At 31.6% G+C, this 26384-nt stretch overlaps 1 protein-coding gene and 1 long non-coding RNA gene across 6 annotated transcripts in view; one reads left to right on the top strand and one right to left on the bottom strand.

The window, feature by feature from the left end:
- sns (sticks and stones) overlaps nucleotides 1-26384 on the bottom strand; it is a 319941-nt gene that overhangs the window by 29319 nt on the left and 264238 nt on the right. For all 5 annotated transcript variants that reach the window (XM_087407788.1, XM_087407789.1, XM_011069976.2 and 2 more), the window contains exon 4: nucleotides 999-1187. In XM_087407788.1, coding sequence (XP_087263914.1) covers nucleotides 999-1187 — 189 coding nt within the window. The remainder of the gene's footprint in view (nucleotides 1-998; nucleotides 1188-26384) is intronic.
- The window catches only part of LOC147909157 (uncharacterized), a 96421-nt gene that overhangs the window by 21014 nt on the left and 49023 nt on the right, over nucleotides 1-26384 (top strand). Inside the window, exons 3-4 of the long non-coding RNA XR_015545669.1 lie at nucleotides 5297-5367; nucleotides 21917-21971. This is a non-coding gene — a long non-coding RNA (uncharacterized LOC147909157). The remainder of the gene's footprint in view (nucleotides 1-5296; nucleotides 5368-21916; nucleotides 21972-26384) is intronic.

Below are 26384 nucleotides of genomic sequence, written 5' to 3'. Positions count from 1 at the left end.
ATTGCTTATTGAAATATCCTCAACAAAAAAAGTATTTTAACTAATAATTTTTTATTCAAGCAGAACAATAAATCACGATAATATCAAAATGACATTAAAATGAATCAGAAATGATTAAAAAATGACTTTTAATGATCATCTTAGAGTCATTTCGACATTTTGATATCATGACTAGTTGTTCTGCTTGGATAGATTCAATAATTGTTATTGATTTTGAAGAATTATTATTAAAAAAACACATTGATATAGATATTTGAAATAAATAATCCCAAACATCAATTCCACGTCAATTCTTAAAAAGTGTTTTCAAACTTTTAGAAAGTACGTAAAAGTACGTAAAGTATACGTTAAACTTGTCGACAATTTCTGTTATCACTCACTTTACAGTATCAATAACAGTTGTCAGTTATTTATAATGAAAGAATTTAATCAATCTTTCTGATATTTCCGCAATTCAGAATTTAATGTAAAAAGAAATTAATGAACTGAAAAAAAATTTACTAAATCTCAATATATATTTCTTTATAGTCCTAACAAAAATAAAAATTTATTCATCTTAAATTTTACTCAAAAAAAATTAAATAATCTAACTAATAATTCTTGCATCAAATAAATATATGTTTATATTATAGTAAGTATTTACTTAGAAATATTTAAGCAAATATTTATAAAAAAATTAATTTTCTTCAATTTTCGGTATACACAGCACGATCATTGACAATTATGTTGAATACAATAAGCAACAAATATCAGTATGGTAGAATAATGTTAATTCAAAAACTCGCTTTTACGCGCAAATGAGAAAACTATTTATATTCGGTTGCGAAATTTAATTAGATGGTACCGCGTTATTAGATCAGAAACGCGCTTATCTGTGCATACATATAATACGGCGGTCATTTAATCCTCGTCGCGTAATAACCATGATATATTCATTCGCGCGCGGGATTATCGTAATCGAATATCAACGTGCGTAACAGGATAGCGTAACTACTTACCACCCTGGATGGAGATTGCGGCGATAGTGGTGTCGCCGCCCTTGATCTGCGTGTTTCCGCGGTACCAAATGATGGAGGCAGCTGGTTTCGCTGCACTAACGATGCACTCTAAGCGCCGCGATTCGCCCACCTTCACCTCGATTATCTGCTTCTTCGGATGATTACTGATTGCCACTTTCTGTGGAGGTGCTGGAAATAGAAAAAGCGAATTTTTTAATCCAATTGAAATTACCTTACATGATTTTTGGAAAAGAACAAGGAGAAAATATATATTATATTTAAAGCGTAAAATCTACATCATCATATAAGAGCGTGATAAGAAATGTGATACGTATTTTCATGAATGGTACATTTTCATTGATAGAATTATATCGAAATTCTTTTTTATTATTTACATATAACATACAAAATTCTTAATTCAGAAATCATTTTCATTCATAAAGAAGCAATTTTCTTTATTTTAATAAGTTTTACTCGTCTCATTCTATATTACGCTTTTATTGCTTTATTGATTTATTACTTTATTAATTTAAAAAATAAAGCAGCTTTCCCCAGCTAGCGATGTAAGTATTCTACATATTAATGTGGAATACCTACATTACCTAATTTACAATCGATTTAATGAAAACCGAATGCCATCATTTCTTATAATCTTTCAATATTAAGGTAATTAAATTTTAAATTAAGACTCTACTTAAGCTCAAGCTGAAAGCTTGTTAATTAAGGAATAAGATCCTCTTATCTATTAGTCTCGAATCTTGCGTGGAAGAATTTATTTTCACTCTTTTGGAAACTGTATATCGGTATTTTATATACACGATGTCCCACTGTACAATAATTTAATAACAAACTCTGAAGATGAGTTAGAATTGAAATTATTCTAATACAAACATGAAGATGCAATTTGTTCTCAAGTTACAAGCGATCGAAGTTGGCCAATGCTACGCATGAACTTTGCATAAAATTTGATCCGTAAATGCTCATATCGATTTGATACTTATCTATTTTAATTTTTTACAGCTCAAGTTATTTCTATAAAAATATCTTTTCATTCAAAGTAATATAAATCGCTTTTCGAACATGAATTTACATGTATTATAATACGTAATAATGGTTCGTTTATTCGCCGAAAAAAGAATCTGGTAATATCTATCGTGTTTGAGTGAAATAATTCCAATCAAATGTTCGATTAATATAACCAAAAATGACTTTACTTTTCTAATGACGAATTCGATTGAAAAAACTAGTACTCCCAATCAAATTCGCTATAAATATTTATTAGTAAGTATTACTAAACATAATAATATAATCAACCGTTTTAGTAATTTATATATTAAATATTAAAAAAAAATTACATTTGGTTTATATTAATCAAACATTTGATGGGAATTATTCACTCAATATTTGAAAAATATTATCAAATTCTTCTTTCAGTAAATAAACGAACGTGTCACTCCGTACGTCTATTCGTGTATCTATTTCTTGAAATGCAATTCATTCTTGATTATAGAAAAAAATAATCAACTCTGATGTAAAACTCCTGCAATTCTCGTGAGTGTGTCGTTGGGCTGGATATATCTTGCTCGATTTATTCGTTGAAGTACAATTTGAATCAATCGAAAACGAGAATCACAAAATACCTTTTTACAGAAAATTTACCGACAACAGTTATTGCTTGCTCACATTACTTACGGAAAGCACTTGGCATCGACTTAACATCGTATATTTCGCGTTGTACTTTAAATTCTCGGGTATTTAAATGTTCAACGTACGCAAGGTGCACGAATAATCTTGAATCGGGCAATTCAAGCAAAGAAAAGCCGCGCGGTGCCCGCGTGGATCGTTTATCAATTCAAAGCTTGATTCAAAGTAAAAAAATACGGAACGGGAAACGAAATATATTTGGTAGTACGTTTATCCTAAGATACATTAAATATTTTATGAAAGGAAGTAAACGATTGACGCACGGCGTATATACGAGTATGAACTGTTTTGTAAACATGATGACCTTCGCGCGACAATACTCAAGGCTGGTAGGCGACCGTTGCTTGCGACGTCGCATTATCCTTCATAACACAAGAGGCACCGAAAGGCGTTACACGCGATCTTTTTCTACTCTGATATAATTGTTTAGCAATTATGTTAAAGCAAGTGCACACGATAATCAAATGTATAAATGATAATCGGCGGACTGTTCTGTCATTTGCGATTAACTTTGCGACAGTAACATGCATTTTAATTCTTCCATTAAGAGTCTTCAAGATACAGAGCAATTTTTTGTTGTTCCAGATTATATAAAAATCTGATATACTTATCGAAAAAACTCTGGTGTATTTGTCGGAGCTTTAACAACGAGTTTTTATCATCGTAGAAGTTAGATTGTATTTTATTTATTTTTTACAGATAAGTTTATCTATCAAAGTTCACCATCAAAATATCGATGATGCCTTTAAAAATCCCAATTGCTAAAGGAGGATTAGAATTGCATCGATTACAACTTTCGATAAATGACATAACAGTTGGCTGACATTTTGTCTATCGTGTGCTCTTACTTTTATCTAACAACGTAAATTTAATGATTGACCAAAGTTCTTTTTCACTCCGAGTTCCATTAAATCCACAAAACGTCATAAGAATTAAGTGCGTTGTATTTTCGTATGATTTTGCATCCTTTCGCGTTGTTCTCAATGTATGATAAAGTGCATTAACATTACGTGCGATTAACGACGAGAGAGTGCCATGTAAAGCGTCGTCGTCGTGTATCCTGTGATTAGTGTACGCGTGATAATTAACTGTGTGAATATCTTCTTGCGACTGTGAATATTTTCCAAGTGTCAGTTTATCAAAGAGGTATTATTATTTATTTATGCATAAATAAAACATTTTATTATATATATATATACACATGTATATTTTATCAAATTTTATAAATATATACGTATAAAAAAGTATTATATTTATGTAATTCTCTTATTAAGTATCTTTAAAAAACAAAAAAATCAATCTGAGTAATAATCACGTTTTGAAATACTAATTATTGTCAGTGCTATAATATAGATACAGTGACTTAATATTCGGACATCATGATACTTTAGAAATTATTACCTTCTAAATATAATTTCTGTTGAAGTAAGAAATTTACGCTTTTGTTTTAAATTGAAAAATTCATTATAGTTATTAGAAATATATATTTTATTTTTATAATTACATTTATATGATACAGTTTTGAATATATTAAATTATAGAATTTTGCTTAATTCTGGTATCGCAAAAATATTCAGACACCTAACAAGATATAATAATATAAATATATATATAAACAAAATAATAATAATTTTAATACTTTGTTGGATAATCTTTTTATTTAATAACATGCTGTAAACGTTTAGGCATGTTAAAAATAATTGTTGTTAAATAATCTGATGTAATGAGCGTCCATTCTTCTTTTAATCGTAATTTTAATTCTTCTTGATCTTATAGGCGTAATCCGAATGTTACGCTCTAATAAATCCCATAAATTTTCTATGGGATTTAAATCTGGTGACTATGGTGGAGGATATAATACTTTTGGACAGTTGTATAATAAATATTCTTGCACTATTCGCGATTTATGTTTTGGATCATTGTCTTGATAAAATTTGAAACTATCTCGTATATTTATATTATTAGCACTTTTTATTAAATTGTCTTTTAGAATACTTAAATATTTATTTTTATCCGAAATTCGGTCAATGAAAACTAATTCACTCACTCCTTTACTTGAAATACAATCCCAAAACCATTAAATTTCTACCACCGTGTGTCATAGTTGGTTTCAAGTTTTTCAGTTTGAATTCTTCGTTTGCTTTTCATCATATCATTTTCCGTCCATCAGATCCAAAAATGTTAAATTTGCTCTCATCAGCGAATATTACATCATTCCACTATATTTGTTCTTTAGAAATAAATTCCTTGGCGAAAATTAATCTTTTCTTCCAATTCGCTTCATTTATGAATGGCTTTTTACGAGCAACTCTACTGTTGTAACCACTTTCTTTTAATGCTCGACGAACTATATCAGAATGTACCTTCTTGCTAGTCTCTTCGTATAATTCTGAGGTCAATTTTGTATTAATCTAGGATTTACTTTTATTTTCCTAATAATTTTACGTTTATCCCGAGTCAAGTAATTTTGGACGTCCTTTCTGAGATATTGATTCAATGCGATTTTCACGAACATATCTTTTTATAATATAATATATATCTTTGTAAATATATAATATTTGTAAATATATAATATATATATTTGTATTTTACAGATCGAGACGTTCTACTAAGCAATGGTTGGTTTCTCGTGCTGTAACTGTGCTCCCGTTCACACGTCGTTTCGGTGAGTGCTAAATTATTTTTTATCTTTGCTGAAATGCAATTTGTATAAATGATGTCAAATATAAACATATATTAAAAAAAAAATCACAGAAAATAAAAAAATTAAAAGCTTTTTCTCTTGATAACTCCTATTAGAATATAAAATTTGAGTTTGCAATTGTAATAAATGCAGCAGTAAAATATGATATGCATATATAAATATTATGTAATATTTATTCTTTTAAAATGTTTGATATTTGAATTTATTACTCATCTCTATAAACCTAGTCATATTAAAAACATTGAAATTAAGAATATAAAAATATTATAAATTTAATTAAAGCAATAAGTTTCGAGATTTTCATGTATCACATATACATGTATCACAAAAATAACGTGACGATCTTTCACAATCTTCTCATTAATATTGATTAATATTGGAATAATTCATTTAAATAAAAAAATTGATATTATTTTGTATAATAATTTAAAAATTTCAATAAGTAAGAATATTAAAGCCTACAACAGTCGAAAATAATTCAATGTGAATTATATATATATATATTATTGTACAATATATACCACATTTGTAGTCTTTCAAACTGCACACCGAATTGATTTTCCAGACTTATAAACGTAATTAAACTACTATAATAATACCACAAATTAAATTAAATTGACAAACAAATTTTAATAATTTGATGTTCAATCTGGTATCATATTAGAAAGATGTTAATGCTTTGAAAAAACTCTAAATAAATTTATTGCAAAAAATATTACCTCGGCTGGGAATCGAATCCGGATCTCTTATATTAATATTCCGTACGAACGTCCTAAGCTTTTAGACTACCAAGGCGTCGAGTGGCCTCGATAAAAAAAAAATCTGACATAATTTATAAAGAAGAAATATAATACATGTTAATCGATATGTAAATGATATAAATATCTATAAGAAAATACAAAATGTCTTGTATGTGTATTATATATATATATATAGACAATGTGAGAATTTATATATCCACTGATATATGTGACCTATACGATTTAATGCTGGATCCGAACGGCACTGATGATCAAAGATCTTTTAATTACCAAATGGAGTTATTTTTGGCTCTTTAAATGCGAAAAATCGCGTATGTGAGCTACGAAGAATCAGAGATTGAATCCGGATCTACAGATCGCGAGTCAATCGCATCGAGCGACAAGCCACTCGACGCCTCGAATAGTCTAAAGTCTAAAGGCTTAGGATGCTCGTATGGAATACAAGAGATCCAGATTTAACTCCCGAGGTAATATTTTTGGCAATAAATTTATTTACAGTTTTTCAACACATTAACATCTTTCTAATATGACGACTGAGTATTAAATTATTAAAATTTGCTTATCAATTTAATTTAATTTGCGACATTATTATAGTAGTTTAATTGCGTTAAAATATATCCGGAAAACCAATTCAGCGCGCAGTTCGAAAGGCTACAAATATGATATATATGCAAGTACACATAGTATATATATATATATATATATATAATTCACATTGAATTATTTAAAGTATTAAAGATCCAACTTCGACTTTATATTCTTACTTGTTGTGTATTCACATTCCATATTCATTCTTAATAAATCATTAAAAATTTCAATAATTTATATTAAAAATATATCATTAGTCAATCTCAAACTGTTACGAATATATTCCGTACAATATTCCCGACTTTTAAGTCGTTAATCTCCTAAATACAAAAAGTTAAGGTATTACACAATATGATTATATAATATTTATACATATATACTTATATCCCAAAGAAACATTTTAAATTATTTAACTTCATTTTTTCCTATTGGAAATTTTTTTGCATTCACCTTTTTATATCCTGGCGGAATCGCAGTAATTACATCATCATGCGCGATTACATTCGGTTAAGTATGCCATAGATGGTATTTAAAATCAAACCTGCACACGCTGCATACCGTTAAATGATCGTTTCGAATAAATTGCGCATAACGTATACATAGATTTTCGGACAGTGGGTGATAAACGATGCAATCTGCTGATTTCGGACGATCCGCGTTCGCTCTTGTTTTATAGCACTCGGTTTTCGCGCGCCAATCTCCACATACACGAGTTAATTTAATGTCAGAATGGCGTACGTGCGCGATTTATTGCCGAATTCTATTAAGCACATACAGAAAACCGTGCTCGTCGACGCAATAATTATGTACGGGATGTGGTTCTGTACATAAATGAGTAAAATCGCATTTAGCCTGATCGAATTCCTTCCACTTAGGAGTAATAACTTGTACGCAGAACGTGACTATCATAGAAAGAGCACGTAGATTCTGCGAAACGAGGAAATTATAGATGATAATAATGCTATAAAAAAGGATAGACATTCTTCGGATAACCGAGATGGCTCTTCATATTATCTATAATTAAAGATCGGCACAAAAATTATTTCAATGGACATTTATTCAATTAACAAATGAAACAAATTGCTTAATATATTGCTTAATACTTATCCTCCAAAAAACTGAAAAGAAAGAAAGTAAAGATGTAGCAAGTTTGTTTAAATTGTGGTTGCACAGTGATCTAAGTCAAAATTATAATTATACAGTACTTTACGATGAGAGATTTGATGAGAGTGAGACTCGATACGATGAAAAATGAAGAGTGAGAAGATAGTTGACAGCGAATGCTACACTGATTTGAATTTAATGATTACTCTATTGACCCCTATTTTCGTCGTTGACAATATAATTTTTTTCTTTTATTATGATCCTATTACAAAATGAAAAGCCGTCATTGGAGTATGTTATCGAGGGCTACTTGTGTATCCATTCAGGCATTCGCATTCAATCGGTCGACAATGTATCAATTCGCTATTGACACAGCTGAATTCAACGTGTACTTCCATAAAATACTCCTGATAAATAAAATCTGTATTATGAAATTGCCGTTCCAATAGAACTTTATTTTTTCCGTTAATTTGATTTAGTGCCGTGCACTTTATCATATTTTTGAAAAATCCAAACACAAAGCGGTTAATATTTTCAAAATTACCGACAGCGTAAATGTTTTAATAAAAATGTATTATGTGTAGCACATTTTGATTATAAAAGTTATACGAATGTCAATTGTAGTAGTTGAATCGTTAAAAATACATAAAAATTTAATACTGGAAAATTTACTGAAAATTTAATCGAGTTAGCAACGAAAGTTCAGTTGGTAAAGAAATCAATAAAATAGAAATCGTTATTCTATGTATTATTCTACCAGTCGGACCAGTCTCTTCGGTATGAAAAATTTTACGTTCTTATGAGATGACAGAAACGTTGCTTGCTCTGCTTCTGAAGAATTCGTTCGAACAACGCGGTCGTTTGTATAAAGGAAGAGACTCTCGATCGAAGACCAAATACATTTACGCGCGAACGGTTCCATTTTTATGGCAAGATTCGCGTAAGAGACACTTTACGCGGCCGAACGACAACGACGACGTCGACAACGAGGAGAGAGAAAAGGGCGCTGATGCTGGTTATCCGGCTGTGTGCTACTCCGTCTGTCTCCTCGAGTTTATATTGGCAGCCGCTCGGAAGGGGGATGCATCCTCCGGGGGATGCACGCGACGAGGAGGAGCAACTACTGCGCTATCCCGGAAGCTACTTCGTCACCGCGAAACTCGACATAGCGAATCGGTCGGCGTTACGCGTTCCGATCGGGACCCATTACCGATCCGAGATAAATTTTCCCACTTCGATATCCCCTTGGGCGCATTCGAAAGGGTCGCGTTCGTCTTTGGACGGTGAGTGTTGTGCTATGGTGCATCGCATCGGCGCCGATATAAAGTGCTGTGGTGGATGCATCCGCAGAGTAAACGTAGTAGGTAATGGTCGTTACGCGTGCGTTTCCTGACGGCGGTAACTGCGAACATTGTCGCGGCAGTTGCCTCTATCCTTCTCTGTATCGTATTGTTCTCTGGGAGAAATATTGCTCTCGATACCGCTTTCAACATTTAAACGCGGCGGGTATTGTGTCTCGATGTACGATTCTGTACGTTTTCGATGCGTGAATCTCGACGCTTTCTTAAGCTGCTTTTGAAAGCCAATAATTTTACTATTAATTATAAGGACTGATGAACTATTGAACGATTCTCAGTAAAAGATTAAGCTTAACTTAATTTTATAAACATATGATATTCTGTTTTAAGTTTTCATAAAAATTGGTTCAAAAATTAGTATAAAAATTAGTCCAAATTTTAATAGTCAGTTGAGAAATAACTTAAACAATTAAAAAATTATTCTAATCTTTTTGTGAAATATTTTTACATTTCATTACTTTCTTATACATGGAAAGAATGGTTTGAATTATCTACAAATTTAAGTAGATACGTATCTGAAAATAATTTGATTTGCACCATCAAAATAATTATGTAGGACGCACAAATTGATTGCTAGAATGTTAAAATTTTTAATATTTCCATCAATGTTAAGCGTATAATTATTTTGATGATTCAGAGCAAAATTATTTTCAAATGTATCTAACTAAATTTTTAAATACTTTATTAAAACCGTTCGTTCCGTATCTTTACTGTTTCTATCAAACTGTCTTTTTGTATTTTTTTTTTTTGAGAAAAATCCGAAAATGTTTTTATTATGTAGATTTTTTTCTTAAAAAATTATTATGAGATGTCTTTTTATATTTTTGTTTATGAATTTTGCATAAATTATTATCCCAAGTTTTTTATTTTTTATACCGTGCACTTTGCGTGATTAAGCATGGGATTTTTAAGATTGGAATAACAATTAAGTAGTATTATTTTAATAAGAAGAATCGAATTAAATTCAAATTAAAATGTTGGCGTCAACGCGATATTTAAATTTCTTATCCCATTATCTTCGACATAAACCGGTCTTGGAAAATTGCAGTGTAAATGCTAATATTTTGTGAGGGAACCGTAATTTTTAATAAAAAAATCTTGTAAATATCTACTTGCGTTAATATTGCAACGTTAAAAGAAATAAGCGTTTATTGATAAATGCCGGATGACTATTATTGACACTGATAATTTGCAACCATTTATCTCACCTTCGGTGCAAATCATGAGACATTCTTGAAAAGATCACCGTCAAGGAGATTGGCGCAGAATTCCAAAGATTCTCGGTCGATGTTATAAATGATCTCTTATAGATCCGGTTTTGACATTCAAGTGCTTCAAACAGATAGGCACTGCATGTTAATGTAATTACACCTCGTTTACGAATTACGATTGAAATATATAGCACAGGAACATAAATCGAGTTGTAAAACTTTAACACGTAAAGTACACGCACACAGAACTTGAACTCTTGCATAAAACCGTCTCAATACGATATATATTATAACCAGCTGCGCGTTCGCAATATATTTCATCGACAATATTGCCAACAATATGCACTATATTGAATTTGCACCATGTAACGATATAATATTGAACTATGCCCGCAATTGGAAAAATCGCATTGTCAACTTTCTTTTTATTTCGCGTTGATTTTGGATATTTCTGTTATAAAACCGAGGTTATAAAATTACAACGCTACAAAATCGGATAACGTAAGCGGAGCTTAATAAAACATTTGAACAATTTTTATAAAAATATCACGTATAGATTTTCGAAACGACATTTCATTCAAAGCGCGTTAATATTAACGTTAAAACGAACATAAATCCTCTCATCTATATCGTGTGCGAGTGCTTTTAATGTCGTGTGTGCAATTGAATGTCACTAAAAAGAATATTAAAGTCCTTAATAAAATCATTCAAAGAGAACTGTGCACTTTTCGACATCCATTTCGACTCGTTTGATTCGTTTAAAATATGATATAGAAGATAACAATGCGCGGCGTTAAATAAAGACGTCAAACGTGATGCAAAAAAGAGACAAATGGAGACACCGTTCTCCGATAACATCGTTGTTACGAAATGGTACAGAAAGATGGTGTCAATTATGCGTTAAATGCTTATTTAGCTGCTTAATTGCCGTCTGTGTTTCCTGTCCCGTCTTTCATTGGTGTTTTTCTTATCCGGTTACTCCGTAGCCGCATCCGTCTCGGTTCTTATCTTCCTCGGGAATGACGCAGCTTTAACGTGAAGAGGCACGAAAGTCGAAGGATTGTTATAATTACACGGGACAGAAATTACGGGGACGGAGCGATAGGAGAGAGAAAACGCGGGGATAGCTTATATAGTCGCGAATATTTCACGAAATCCCTCGAGTGAGTATCTCGAGTCGAGTCGAGGAATTTATCCTCGCCTTTATGCACGAACGCGCCCTTCCTCGTAAGTGGATTCGACCGGGATTTATAGGCTAATGATCGTTACAGCTTCCGATTGCGCGCATTTGCGTCCGTAATCGCCCTACCCAACCGGTCGGTCGATCCTTCGAACTGTGCGCTCGTCCAGAGATTACTCCGAAACTTCCTAATCTCGACAGGCCAATGTCCGCCTTTTGCAGTATACATTTCGAATCGTAGATAGGCGAATCGCGTATATTTCTGCAGCCATGGATATATGCGAGCACAAATATAGCATCTTCTTGAAGCTAATATAATTTTTAATGGACTTTTACGAAGTAAATTATAATTGAACCGGGAGGTAAAGGGAAATACGCGTATTTACAATTCTCGTAATGCATGATTTTGAAATCAATTAAATAGTAATATATACAGGGTGTTCCACAATTTTTTGTCAAACGTTTTGTGTAGATTAAACTGAATCAAAAAGTCCTTTACCATTCACAGACCTGGAAAACCGGGAAAAATCAGGGGAAAATATAAAAAAGTCTGGAATTTCGAAATTTGCTCACAATTCCCTGAAACTGCTCCTATTCCAAATAATTGTGATAATTTTTTAAATATTATATCTGACAAAAATTGCTTATTTTCTTCTCAAAAAATTCTAAAAATTTTTCCAAAACTTTTTAATACCGTATTTTCTCATGTTGATAAAAATAATTGCCAATATAAGAAAATGCAGTATTAAAAAGTTGATAAAACATTCTGAAAAAATTCTTAGAGCTCTATGAGAAGAAAATAAACAATTTTTATCTCTTACTATTTTTCTATAAAGTTGATAGTGTTTAAGTAAAAAATTATTAAAAATCAATATTCGGCAATTTTTAGTAATTAATAAATCTGCACAAAAGCGCTTGGCAAAAAATTGCGAGACATCCTGTATATAAGTAGATAATTTCAAATAAAATTATTTTGTTTTTATAGAATAGTAATAATATAAAATTTAACTTTTTTCATTCATTTTTTTATTTATCTTATTCTCTCTCTCTCTCTCTCTCTTTACAACATGGAAAATTTAATATTAATATGTAAAAATTTTAACCAATAAAATGTAGTATATGATTTAAACATCGATGACTAAATAAATAGCTTTGAATAAAATTATTCCATCTTGAGAAAGAATGATACGAAATTTAACTTTTGTATGGATTATATTTTTTTTCTCTCTCTCTTGTTCTACAGCATAAAAATTTGAGCCAATTTTCTTCAATATAATGATGTATAAAAATTTTAAAGAATAAAATACGATTTCTATTGAGAAATATTTAATTAATAGAATAGATATCTGATTGCGAATTTCTCTTCCGAAAGGAATTGCACATATCGCAAACGCTCGTTTAAATTCACTTCGAGCTTACGCACAACTGTCGCGTTACGATTTATACGTCGTGCTTCGTTTTACAGCCATTAGTTCGAATTAATAGGATCTGTACTCACGTCACTACAATGTATGTACGCTTATTTCTCGTGACTAATCGATAGTCGATGACGCGTTGTGTACATCAGGTCTGTCCAATACAGATGGAATCAGTCTTTCGGTTGTTACCTTGTTATTCAATGCGTCTTTAATAAAGTAAACAGTGCTACAATAGATTTAGCTTTTAATTAGAAAATGGAAATTTTTAATTCCATTACTGCTAATGATCGTATAAGATAATAATACGTTATATAATAATAATAATATAAGCTTTTCATTAATTTAATTAAATTAACCAAGCAACTGTAGTGGCAGTCTTGCTCGCGTTGTTCGTCCTGGTGTGATTTATGCGAATTTTTGTAACATATGAACACAAACACATGTACGTATATATTACATAGAATTTAATTTACCTATACCTGAACTCGTTTATAAAATTCTCGAGGAATTCAAACGGAAAAGAATAATGTAACAATGCGAACGCTGGCTATATTCGCGGATTGCGTACATATCGCAAGCAAGTATAGTTCAAAAGGCGAAACCTGAAAGAGTCTAAAGTTTCGTGAAAGAAAATCTTATGCTACGACCATTATCTACTTCGCTTGTTTTCATACAAGTCGTGGAAATGGAGACTGGTACAATATGCCGCGGTACAATATGCGCATCATACATTTTTATATCGCACGAGATACATGAACTCGACGCGCCGTCAGAGTACGCCGTTCTTTTTTCCTACCTTTATCAAAATATATAGCTGTCTGTAAAGTCAAATACGACGTAACATATCCTGTATTCTTAAATTAAACCAAAAAGAAAATGCGTTTCTTTAACTGAAGAATAAAAATTGAAATTTACTCCTATAAACTTTCCTCGTAATTTAACAAAGTTTCCTCCAAGAGATTTTGATATAAAACTTTTTTATATTTTATATTCGTACTTTATACATATTTTTTTATTTTCATATTCCTTTATCTTTTCTCCCGTCTTCTCCTCTTTATCCTTTTTTATATTTTATACTATATATTTCGTCGAGGAAAGATAAACGATGTTTTCATTACGCAAAGTCAATTTGAAGAACTTTCAACAGACTTTCTTGTAACGACATGCCTTTACTTACCGCGATATCCGCACGGTGTTAGCGTGCGCCTAAAGAAGCACCGCCCGTTTGTTTCGCGATAAATCGCACCCGCACTTAACGGCAATTGGATTCTAAGTCGCGTGGATGCGGGTAACCTGATAGACCGATAAAGCTCTCCATCCCTTTTACGCGAAATCGAACGGGTGGCGGCGGGTTTATCGGCCCCCAGTGGCCACGTTGAAGAACGGAGGGTCCTTTCGACATTCTCTCGCTTTCTCTCTCTTTTTTTTATCTTTATTTCTAAAGAAAAACGTGAGTACCGGTTTGACTCGTCATGAAATTCCCGTGGGATACTGCTATTTAATTTAATGGTACGGCGGCTCGCTCTTTCTTTAGTTGGGTCTCCGTAAGTTGGGAAAACAGGAAAGGTGGAGAAAGTGGTGTTTGACGTGAACAAATGATAGTAAACGACCAGCCACCAATCTTTTAATAAGCGTAATTAAAGAAGCGTGAATCACAACGTGACTTATTTTTCAGCTGTATAATGTTTACAATATTAGTTTTCTCTTTCTAGACTATACATAAATAGATAATGTAAAAATTTTACGTCATTATAAAAATACGTAGATTTCGATTTAGGTACTTTTATAGTCTTTTGTAAAACTTTTATTTAACACGATATATATATACATATATATAATATACTTGTCATATGTATATAAAATACCTAAAAATTGCGAATTTTGTATGAATAATATATGTTAAAAGATAAAATTTAAAAAAATTTGATCATTTCAGTAAAGAATAATCAATAGTTTATGTTATAAGGTTTCTAATTAAAGATTTTTTAGAGACACAAAGAAATGTATACTTAATTTAATTAATATTATATTAATAATTTTAAATGAATATCTATTTTTGATGAACAAAAGCAATATTTTAAATAATGCATTTCAATCATAAAACCTACTGCAAGTTTTGTTTGAAAAAGTGTGATTACTTGGAATATTAATAGAACCAGGAGATCGGTTTACGCATAAGATTTCTATGATATCGAGAAAAGCGAGTCAAAGGAATTTAATCCATTGTTTCCTCTTGTATCCTTTTTTACAAGGTAGCAAGCCGGATTTTACACATGTAATAAAATTTGGTTTCCATCTCGTACAAAGCTTCTAACAAAATTAAAGAAAAAATTAAAAATACGCTATGAATATTTCATTATTGTTAATTATAATAGCATGAAAAATGTCATTGTGTATAACATGTGGGCGAACAAAATTAGAACTTCTATTATAGATTTACATATTAAATTTTATTACATTTTCGAATTATTAAAATTTTTTACTTTTATTTGATTATCAATATGACTGTCGAATTTAAATGATTATTAAATAATTATGTTTAAAAAATTGGCTTTATCGTGTTGATAGTTACTTCAGCGTTGCACTTTATTTACTTTAGTCGTACTGCATCTTTATTCAAGTCGTATCTGTAAAATGTTGATAACAATTCTCACGTTTCCGTGATCGTTTTAAACTTAAACCATTTCGAGTTTGCGAAAGGCTGAGTAGTTACATAGAAGAAGATTCGCCGCAGTCTGGAAATGGACTTATCTTCCTTTGAAGATGCTGTCACATTATACGACATCCGCTATCCTCTCGCCGGACGCGCTGGAATTGAATCCGATTTTTGGACTGCTAGTGTGGAGTCCGATCAGCGCGATCTCAAAACATCCATTTTACATTTTCCAGAGCGTTGGGTTGGAAGGACACCGCCAATATGTTCGGAACTGGGTCGATGGATGAATCGCAGTCACGCTGGTGAACAAGGACGAAGAGAGAAGGAATGGATATAACAGAGAGAAAGAGAACGAGAAGCGGACAAATAGAGAGAGAAAGAGAGAGAGAGAGAGAGAGGGGGGGGGGAGAGAAGGATCGGTCGAATCCGAGGTTGAGGGTCGATTGTAAATTCGTATGTTGGTTCGTCATGGCGTTAATTCCTTTCTCACGTATACGCATCACAAGGACCAATAGTGCGTAAAGGGAGAGAAAGAAATAGAAGAGTAGATAGCAGAGATGAGTCTTGGGGTTTAGTGATAATTGAATAAACCAGTGTTGTATCACTGCGAGATTTCATGCGGCATCGACCCTGTTATGCCCTACTTTGCTTCACTGTGCACTATCATTCGCAAAAGTGCGCGCGCGTGATGCTGCCATGGAGCCGAGTCCCGCAAAAATGCGGGAGCTTTGAGCCGGCATCAAGTTGATTCACGCCGTGCTTAACCCTCCCGTTATGCGCACGGATTGTCTGACTGGTCCACTTTATTTCCCGAACAATGTGCGAAACGTTTATTGAAAAAGAAAATCAAGTCGGTGTCGCGAAAGAGCGATTTGCGAGAGGAGCGAATAATCCGTTTTGTGGAAAACATTTCGCCCGCGACGAAATGAAACTTGTTAAATCTGTTTCCTGTATTAGCATCGTTTAATATTAATATCTAGAGTAAAGTTCAGAAGATATGATAAAAAGATGTATTTCAAAATAAATATATGATTTATACGTATTTATTATTATTGTATTCTTGAAATTTCTTAGAGTGAAATTTCACTCTAAAAGAGCTAAAATACTATTGAAAAAGAGTGAAAAATTTGCACTCTTGCATAAGAGTGACAGATTTTCATTCTTTTTTTGAAGAATTATTCCAAAGGAAAGAAATCTCACCCCCTTTTTTTTAATTTCACTCCAAAAGTGTGAAATCTCACTTAAAAAAGAAGAGTGAAAATTTACCGTTCTTATTCAAGGGTGTAATTTTTTTATAGTTTTTCAATAGCGGCAGTATTTTAACTCTTTTGGAATGAGATTTTACTCCAAGAGAGAGTGAATAGATTAAGCATTTATTATATAATTGTAGGATAAGCACTCTAAAAACATAAAAAAAAAAAATAAAAAGAAGCAATACAAGGAAAATAAGAAAAAATAATATATCAAAAAACAGAAGAGAGATAAATAAGAAGTAATAAGACAAAGGCAGGAAAAAATGATATAGAGTGAGTGCAAAAAGCATTCGTACACAGAGGAAATATTTTTTAAAAAACTTTATTTATAAAAAATAAATATTATCCAGTGAGAAACGAAACATCGAATTGATGTCGAATCGATATCGATACGATGATTTCAATACCAACGTTTGACATCGATTCGGCATTTAATTGATAATCATTTCTTGTTAGGTAATTTAAAAATTTATTCATAAAAAATAAAGTAGATTGTATATTTCTCAAAATTATATATACCAAAAAAATGTGTATTAATTATAGAAAATATATCATCTGAAAAATAAGCGAAAATTAAAAATTATATTGTTTAAATACAAAAAGTATTCGTACAGTCGAGAAATTTAACTTCTAAAATCAGGAATATATGCGAAGCTCGTTTGTTTATGTTAGAATAGAATGTATTTATTGTAAAATTGCTAATTAATGTTTATTTTCTACAAATAAGACTTTTTTAATAAAATTTCCTTTCACGAATAGTTTTTGCACTCACTGTACATATAAAAAAAACAATATAAAATTAAAGAATAATATAATAAGATAATATAATATTGTAACAAAATAAGAAACGTTAAAAACAAAAAACAAAAAAATATTAGATGAAAAGATTATATGGGGTTATCTTACATGTATAACATTATAATAATCATGATTTATGTTTCGTTGTAAACTTTGTTTTTGTCTCGTGCTCGACTTATCTTATTCGCTACGTCTGATTTATCGTCATCCGTGCTGCAATGGATCGTACTTTATTGGTTCTAAGGGAAAGATCGTTTCGAATTATGGCATCACGGGAGTTGCAATAACCGCTTCTACGATCCACATTAAAATGACATTTTCATGATACACGCTGTAATATCGACAACGTTTCGTTTCTTACATTTTCAAAAGTTAAAAATTCTGCTGTGGGAAATAACGTGACAACTTATATTTTCAAAAAGTTTCATTTTTAAGACACGATTATGCAACGTTGAAACTTTTCTGGATATTGCTTTGACGAATTCAGGGAGGGACGACATCTTTAACCTACTTACGAGCTTGCATTTTCCTTTTCGAAAGTTACAAGAATATCGTTCAGCGTTTTAGTTCGTCACGATATCGTCTTAAGTCTGAATTCTTCGCTGTTCCATTTTCATGATAGGAACGTCCCTTCGGAATAAAACGCTTGAAAATCAGAAGTCTCAGCGGGCCGAGTGTGCATTTTAATCGCTATGGTAGAGAATACTTTGATAAGCAAGACGAAAACCTCAGTAAATAGACATTCTAGTTACATGGGTTACCCGTAAAAGACAGGAAAAGAAAGCTTTGAAACGTTCTCTGGTGCATAACAACCGACATTGTGTCACCCGAAGTACACCGCCCGTTTTTCCGCGACGAGTCTTTACTTTTTCCCCGGATGTACCTTACGTCTTGCTCGGCGAGTAGTATCCCGGCGAGTCACGCAAGTACTGCGAGTTTCATGAAAAATCGGGAAAGTTGAACGTTCCTCGGCGAGGATGCACTGCTACCATGAGATCCCTCGGATCTACCTATCCCTGTAGAGACGGCCAAAAGAGGACGAGTAGGAAAACTTTCACGAAACATGTACAACTCGCGAGTAAATTTTAATAATACTTCGTCTATTATTAAATTCATCCCATTTTCATTCATGTTTTAACAAGAAAACAACGAACTCTGCAAGCTCAAAATTTCTGTTTTTTTTTTTAACACAAATGATCTTATATCCTGATATATGCAACGAGTTTTAAACTATCACGACCAGAATCGAATCATAGGATATCGTTAATTATTTACGAAATATTGCAGATTCTGCAGCATGCAAAAATAAAAAAAAAAAGAAATAATATTAAAACATTTATGCCATACGCGATTTAAAAAATAATAAAATTTTTTAATCGTGTCTCAAATGCGAGCCGATAATAAAATATTGTTCCAAATTAAATTTACATAAAACTTGTTTTAAAAGCACCTTTACGCATTTAATTATAAAAACGACGTTTTACGTTAATATTAAAAATACAAAGTTAATTTTTTGAATTTTTACCGCTAAATTTTTTAAATTTCAGATTTTCGCAAATTGACAAAATCTTTAATTAAATGTCCTGTACATAATTAATCATCTTTTCTGCTATTAAGTTCACGATGCAATGTTAGATTACAACGCACGTGCATGCCAATATATCGAAAGAAGAGCGAGATGAAAGAGAAATGACAGAACAGATTACGGACACGGGCAGCGTTTTCAGATCGTTGTTTGGAAAATTTATGTGCACAAGTCGCTGTCGATGCCACGATCTTAGAAGATGTAAGAAGAATCTTACATCGATATACGTTCCCGATTCTTTTACAGCGCAACAGTCAGCGAGTACGGCCGTTGAGAATAGATAGCTAATAACGTTGGCTAAACTTGGTACGAAACGGTTTTCGCGACTTATAAGACCGAGTTATCAAAATTGGTTTTGTAACTGAAAACGGTACCTCGTGTCCGAAAAAGTTCCACGGCGGAAAACCATTGCATCGATCGGCTACCAATCAGACGACGAAGCAAAATGTCGACCCGTGAATGTTCGTGTCATGAAACATGTGTATCTTGTAACGATTAATCTTGTAAAGAACATACAAATTTTATAATATCAATTTTAGTACAATTTTTTCTCATAAGGTTACAGGAAAAAAAAAGAAAATGATTTATTATTTTAAAATATTAGCTTATCAATGCAAACGTAATGATTGGAAAATTGAATTTAATTCTCTAGAAATTTGTACTAATTTTTTTTTAATTTTACCAATTCAATATTAATATTTTTTATCAATTATTATCGTATATATTTAAATACATATACATATATATATATATATATATTAGGTGTTGGAATTAATTCGTAGCGTTTTTTAATGAAAGAATGTTATTTATTTCACATGAGCATTAAAAAATACATTAATGAAAGTACTTCCCATCACTTGTAAAACGCTACGAATTAATTCCAACACCTAATATATCTATTTTTGTTTAATATATATTATCTTTTATGGTTTTGCCACATATAAGAGTGACAAAGTATAGATAAGAATATACTATATATACATTACTTATTTAGGTCTGGTAATTTCGAGATACGTAAAATTGTGTGTGTGTGTGTGTGTGTGTATGTGTAGATATTTCAGAATTAAAATATTCAACTGATACCATAATTAACAGTAAATTTTAACTATGCAATTAGCAAATTATTCAGTTCTTTCTGAAATAAAAATTTAACATGGAATAATTGATTAATTCAAAAAGAATTGTTAAATTAATTTAACAGATAATATATTTAAATATATATGAAAATAAACCTTCGTTTTGTGATAAAAAATGGAGATTACTTTATCATAATAAATTTTTACATCTTGAGAAGAATGAAATTACGCGATTTTAATAAATCAAGAAAACGAATCGCGACTTTTACTACGGTGATTTAATTTCATCTTTTTAACTTATTAAACCACACAATTTTATTCCGTTAAAAACGCCAAAAAAAGGATTTTAGTAATAAATCAATTTTTCTAAATAAACCCTTTTTGGATCAGATAAGAGAAGAGAGAAGACTCTAATCTTACTCTTCGAATAAATATTACATAAAAACTGATAACAACAGCTCATTTATCGAAATTAAAATGAGTATCGTTTAAAATGTAAGAATATTCTCTATATTTATTTAAATATTTCGTAGCAACAAAAGTCAATTAGCGGGCAATCTTGATATGTTGTGCGTTCGATCGGTATGATGCGCTATATGTATACTTATACAAGGTCGGCATGCTGTCATTTATTCGTTGATACTCCATCGAGATAATTGTGCGTGCGTGTCTTCGCTATCTCTGGAAATGTAATTCAACCGGATATCAAAGATGCTAATTACTGTTTCCCTACGAAGCATTAGCAATTTCCGGTTTGCGCGATTAAATAACTCTTGCGATTAATAGTTCAAACATATCGAGACGGCTATTTAACAAGATAGATATATTATGGATCGATATGTGATAGAGATTATAACTTAAGGATTGCAAAGGAATAATTTGTAAGTTAAATTATTTGTGAGATTAATAGCTTATTTATAGTGTAGATATTATTTTCTAATGCTCATAAAGTATCTTCAATTTTCTTTCAAGATATACATAATAAAATTTAATTATATACACACACACACACACACACACACACACACACACACACACACACACACATACACACATATAATAAATATATGTAAAATATTTCAAATTTAAGATTTGTAATTATTTACATTATTTATGAAAATGTTATGAAAATAATTTTGTTCATCCATTTTTTAAAAAATTTGTACTTAAAAAAAGGTTTTTTCTTTCATAAAACAAAGAAAAAATTCAATACGGAAGCAAAAAAAGATAAAAAGCAAGTATGAACTCCGGGCTATTTTTCGTATATTAAGTTACTTATAATTTACATATTATTTGTTATATACTTGCGATATTAATCATTTATTATTTATTTATTACTCATTCATTTTGATTTTTATTCGAACAATTTAAAAGTAGAAACTAGAAAAAATCTTTTATTTACGAACATTTAAAAAAGAATTGCTTAAAAAGTTAAAAGATTCAAATCGCGTAATTATTTATATTAAATATTAATCACTTTGATTTACATTGCAATAATTTGAATACATTTTTTATGTTATAGTTCAACGCAGTTTGCAACGTAATGTTCATCCGCTCCGCTGTTGCTCATCGTGTTGGTGAGTCGAATTATTTTTATAAAGTAATGGATCTTTGAAAATAGTATATATAATGGATACACAGTATTAGAAATATGAAAATTGCAATTAGAAATAATATGAAAATATTGTTGATAAATATGATATAAAATCTCATAGATCCATGTATCTTTAAAATGAATGGGCTAGATTATTCAATATATAACTCTGGAATGTGTGCAAGCAATTTATTATGCACACAAGACTGCACTTATGCGCACATAAAACTCAAAAATAGAATTCATTATATCGACCATGTATCTTACATGATAAAATATTAAGTGAAATACATCATTCGGTTGAAATTTTTTAGAGCAAAAAATCTTGTATAAATAAAACAAGTGACAGAAATATTTTACAAGAGTAGAATAAGCTTGGTTAAGAGTAAAAAAATAAAAGTTTTTTTATAAAAGATATAAATAATAAATCGCTTTTTATAAAAGATATAAATAATAAATACATTATTATTTTTTGCATTTCTTGCTAAGCTTTCTACACGAAAAAGTTTTCAACAATTGAAAATATCATGATATATATATATATATATATATATATATATATATATATTTAATATTATTAATAATATTGTTTTGTCAGTTTTTTAAAAATCATACATTTCGAATTCTTAAATTTTTTATTCTTCACGATATTTTTATCTGGCACAAAGCTTAAAAGAAAAATCGAGGGAAATATTTATTGTATGTATTTATTATTTATTAAAAAAATTAAGGTAAAAATCAATATTTATGGAAAGGATATAGATAGAAATAAAAAAAACAGTACATTTACTTTTTCTTAAATATTTTAAAAATAAAATTTGAAATCTGTGTTTAGATTTGCTATATTTTTCCAGAGTTAAATTTGATACAAAAAGAAAAATTTAATGATAAAAATTTTTGAATGTATAAACAGATAACGCAAATTTAAAAAAATGAAGTATGTTTCTTTCATATTATTCCAAGTATTTTTTCTGATAAGAAACGCGTTAATATTTATTATCTATTTTTTATTTGTATCAATTTTATTCTATAATCATAGCCCATTCATCTATCATGATTTAAAATACTATCGAGTTCATTGATCGCGAATTAATTAATACTGCAAAAATAATATATAACAATTAGTGTTAATTCCATAAATTTCAGTCTGAATAAGTACAAATTCAACATAAACTGTATAACATTTATTCTTACTTTATCATAATTTATCGAAACTATATTTGTACAAAAAAATACAATTACATTTTGCATATATGCAGCAAAATTTTCGAATTAGATTGCGTCTAAAAGCTCTCGCTTAATTCGATCCCATCGGGCCCAAGTATTTCACGAAGTGTACTCGTATTTCTTTGCTAACGATTGTTCTATTTATCGTTCAATATACCTCCATTTCGTCCAGGCGATATCGTTGGTTGTGAACAGCCGCATCGGCAGCGAGCGAACAGTCGGATGATAAACGCAGCTTTGGGGACCGGGGGTGGATAGGATAGGAGCTCTCCCGTTCCTTCTGGTCGAAGAAGCCCCCATTTACTCGCTTTTCGCCTACGAACCACGTTTCTTGGCGAAAGGGGGCACGTACCGTATCGCGATGGCGCGGGACGGTCGCACGAGGGCACTTTACTAAACGGTCGATAGAAGGCGGCGGCCGCCCTGCTTCGATGAAATACGAGCGCGACGCGCCAGCTGGCTCGTATCGTCGTTGGGAATAGTGTACAATGTTCGTACAATGTTCATAGCGAGGCAGGCTCCAGCGGTAGCACCGGGACTTGTCGTGTATGTACGTATGGCCATTCTTTGTTCGAAGGTCCGACTGAATTACGAAGAGTTTGGTCCGGTACCCCACCATCCAGCGGTGTCTTTCAGGGTGGGCAAACCGCACGACTGCCCCGGAAATTGGGTGACCGTATTTTTCGTGCGCGTACAATGGGGAAGATAGAAAAACCTAGGGCCATTCGCAGCTTTTAAAGAGAAGTTGAAAAAGTAGGACGTTTTAAACAAAAAAAAAAAAGGATTTCTTTTTTTATCGTAACGTTGCGCGCGTGCATATGTAAAACGCGAATTATGTTTCTCGAGAATTTAGAGAAAGAATGTGAAAACATATGCATTTGCATTATCCGCGCTCACGAAGTCAACGTTTCTCTCGCGGTTTGACACAACGAAAACGTGCCGCAAACACGCAACGTAGAGAGCGGACTGAATTTTCTAGTGAATTTTTCCTACGGCCACTTTTAGCGTTTACTCTTCGTTCGCGGTGAAAACGAAACCCGAAGGTAAGTCGGAACCGCGAAGAGACAAGAGCTTCCCGCACAGGAAACCTCCACCGTGCTTCTATAAATATTTAAATGAAACCATAGTTTTCTCTAACAGGCGTCTCCTAACTTGCTCTCATTTGCTAAACGTAACCAGCTTGTTTCAATGATTGTTGTCGTAGTATTTAAGCTGATTCTCTTTCCTTCATCCACGAGAACACGAATACAAACGAGATAACCGTTAAAAAAATAGAATATATAACTATACAACCGCGTAGAGAAATGCATATATAATAACTGAGAAATACGTATTACAAAATACATTATATTAGTCTATTGGTTGACAATACATTACGAAGTCGAACTATCGTTAAAAATATTATTACGACCTTAAGGCATTGGGAACAAAGGCGTTTTACTTTTCTCAATTTGTAGTTTCATGAAATTAAATGATTAATTAAATAAAGTTAAATTAACTTACACTTATTATTTTACTTTCATTCTTATAAAATTATATTATTCTTATATAAAAGTACTTTGTCTTTGTATTCCGTACTGTGCTCCTTTCAAATATCTTGCAAAAATTTCTGTATTGTGCAAAAGGAGAAACGTAAAATTGGTGCAGTCAAATTCTATGTAGAGAAGTTCTATGAATCCTTAAAATACTGTAACACTACATAGGCAAGTCTCTTGCAACGCAAGCTCCTTGACTTCGTCTGTCAGCAATCGATCCAGCTTCCAACGACTGTTATTACATAAATCGTAATAGACTTAAGACTCTGTTTTATTTTATTAATGCGTGTAAAAAAACGTTTGCAAGCAAAGTTCGAAAAGTGAACAAACTATAAAGAATAACGTCTTCCTAATATAAAGAATTGGGTATTTAGCAGCATCTTTTGACGGAAAGGACGATTTTGCTAAACTATTAATCTAAAAATTTAATTAAATACAGATCTGAAAATAATTTTGCTGGATCACAAAAATAATTCGTATGAATCTGAATCATGAATCATGAGTAATGCTGCAAAAAAGTTTGACGTTCAACCATTACTACTCAATAATTATTTTGATGGTCCAATAAATTAATTTCACATATTTATATATCTAGCTAAATTTTTAGATACTTTAGCAAAAAATCATCCTCTCTTTCCACCTTATATTATATTATAAAATCCATTAACGGTGAAGAGATTGTTTTCTTTGTTAATATAAATAACTACTTTTATTAATAATCGATTAATTATTATCATTTAAAAATGAATTGTAAATGTTTCAAGAGAAAATTCAAACTCAGCGAAATAAAACGCATCGCTATAAACGATTTTTTTAAAAACAAGAGAGTGGCGTTTTAATTTTATTCAGGCCGTTGATTTATACATATAATCACGCGCTACGTTATTACAGACATCAATTAATTTTATCTTTTAATTGATTAATAATAACGTATATATTATTTCATGCAATTTTGAGACAGCAGACTACAGCTATATTGATAATACGTAATATCTTTAACCTGGTAGATTGCAGAGTAATAGGTACACTATTCTAAAATCCGAACAGTGAACAGCGGCACTGATTAACGAGCGCGGTAGTGTAGAATCCGCCGAGTCGATGAATCGAATAATCGTTTGCCCGCCCCTCTAATCCTGATTAAAACTACGAGAGAGCTTCGACATGGGCTTTCCGTTCCGCGGGTGTAACATCTGACTAGGACATACTTACGGCGGCGTATAATGTTGCTTGTTAATGCGGTACTTACACCGTTCGTCGTATCTACCTTCTTCCATCCTTTCTTAGCGCAAAGTGCGCGCGATTCCGCGAGTCTACTCGGCATGCATTATTCAGAAACACTTTACATTATTTAAAGGGACATTTTCCCAGCGTGCGGCTTCGTTGTTGGTTACGGAAGACAATAAGGCAGATGGTGAGAGAGAGAGAGAGAGAGAGAGAGAGAGAGAGAGAAAGAAAAAAAAAAGTTCGGCCGGAAAGGTAGTGAGCGAGTAATTATAAGACTGCGGAAAATTAAACAACAACGTGCGCGCGAGCTCACGCCCGAAGTGATTTATCCGCGTCCATCGTGAAATGAAATAATTAAAACGCCGATGATTTATCGTTCTCGTACTATAATGTCCAGAGATGATACGTGG

This window comes from Acromyrmex echinatior, chromosome 7 (assembly GCF_024713525.1).
Source record: "Acromyrmex echinatior isolate Ae372 chromosome 7, ASM2471352v2, whole genome shotgun sequence".
NCBI classification, from domain to species: Eukaryota; Metazoa; Arthropoda; class Insecta; order Hymenoptera; family Formicidae; genus Acromyrmex; species Acromyrmex echinatior.
This window is presented reverse-complemented; position numbering and strand designations above follow the sequence as displayed.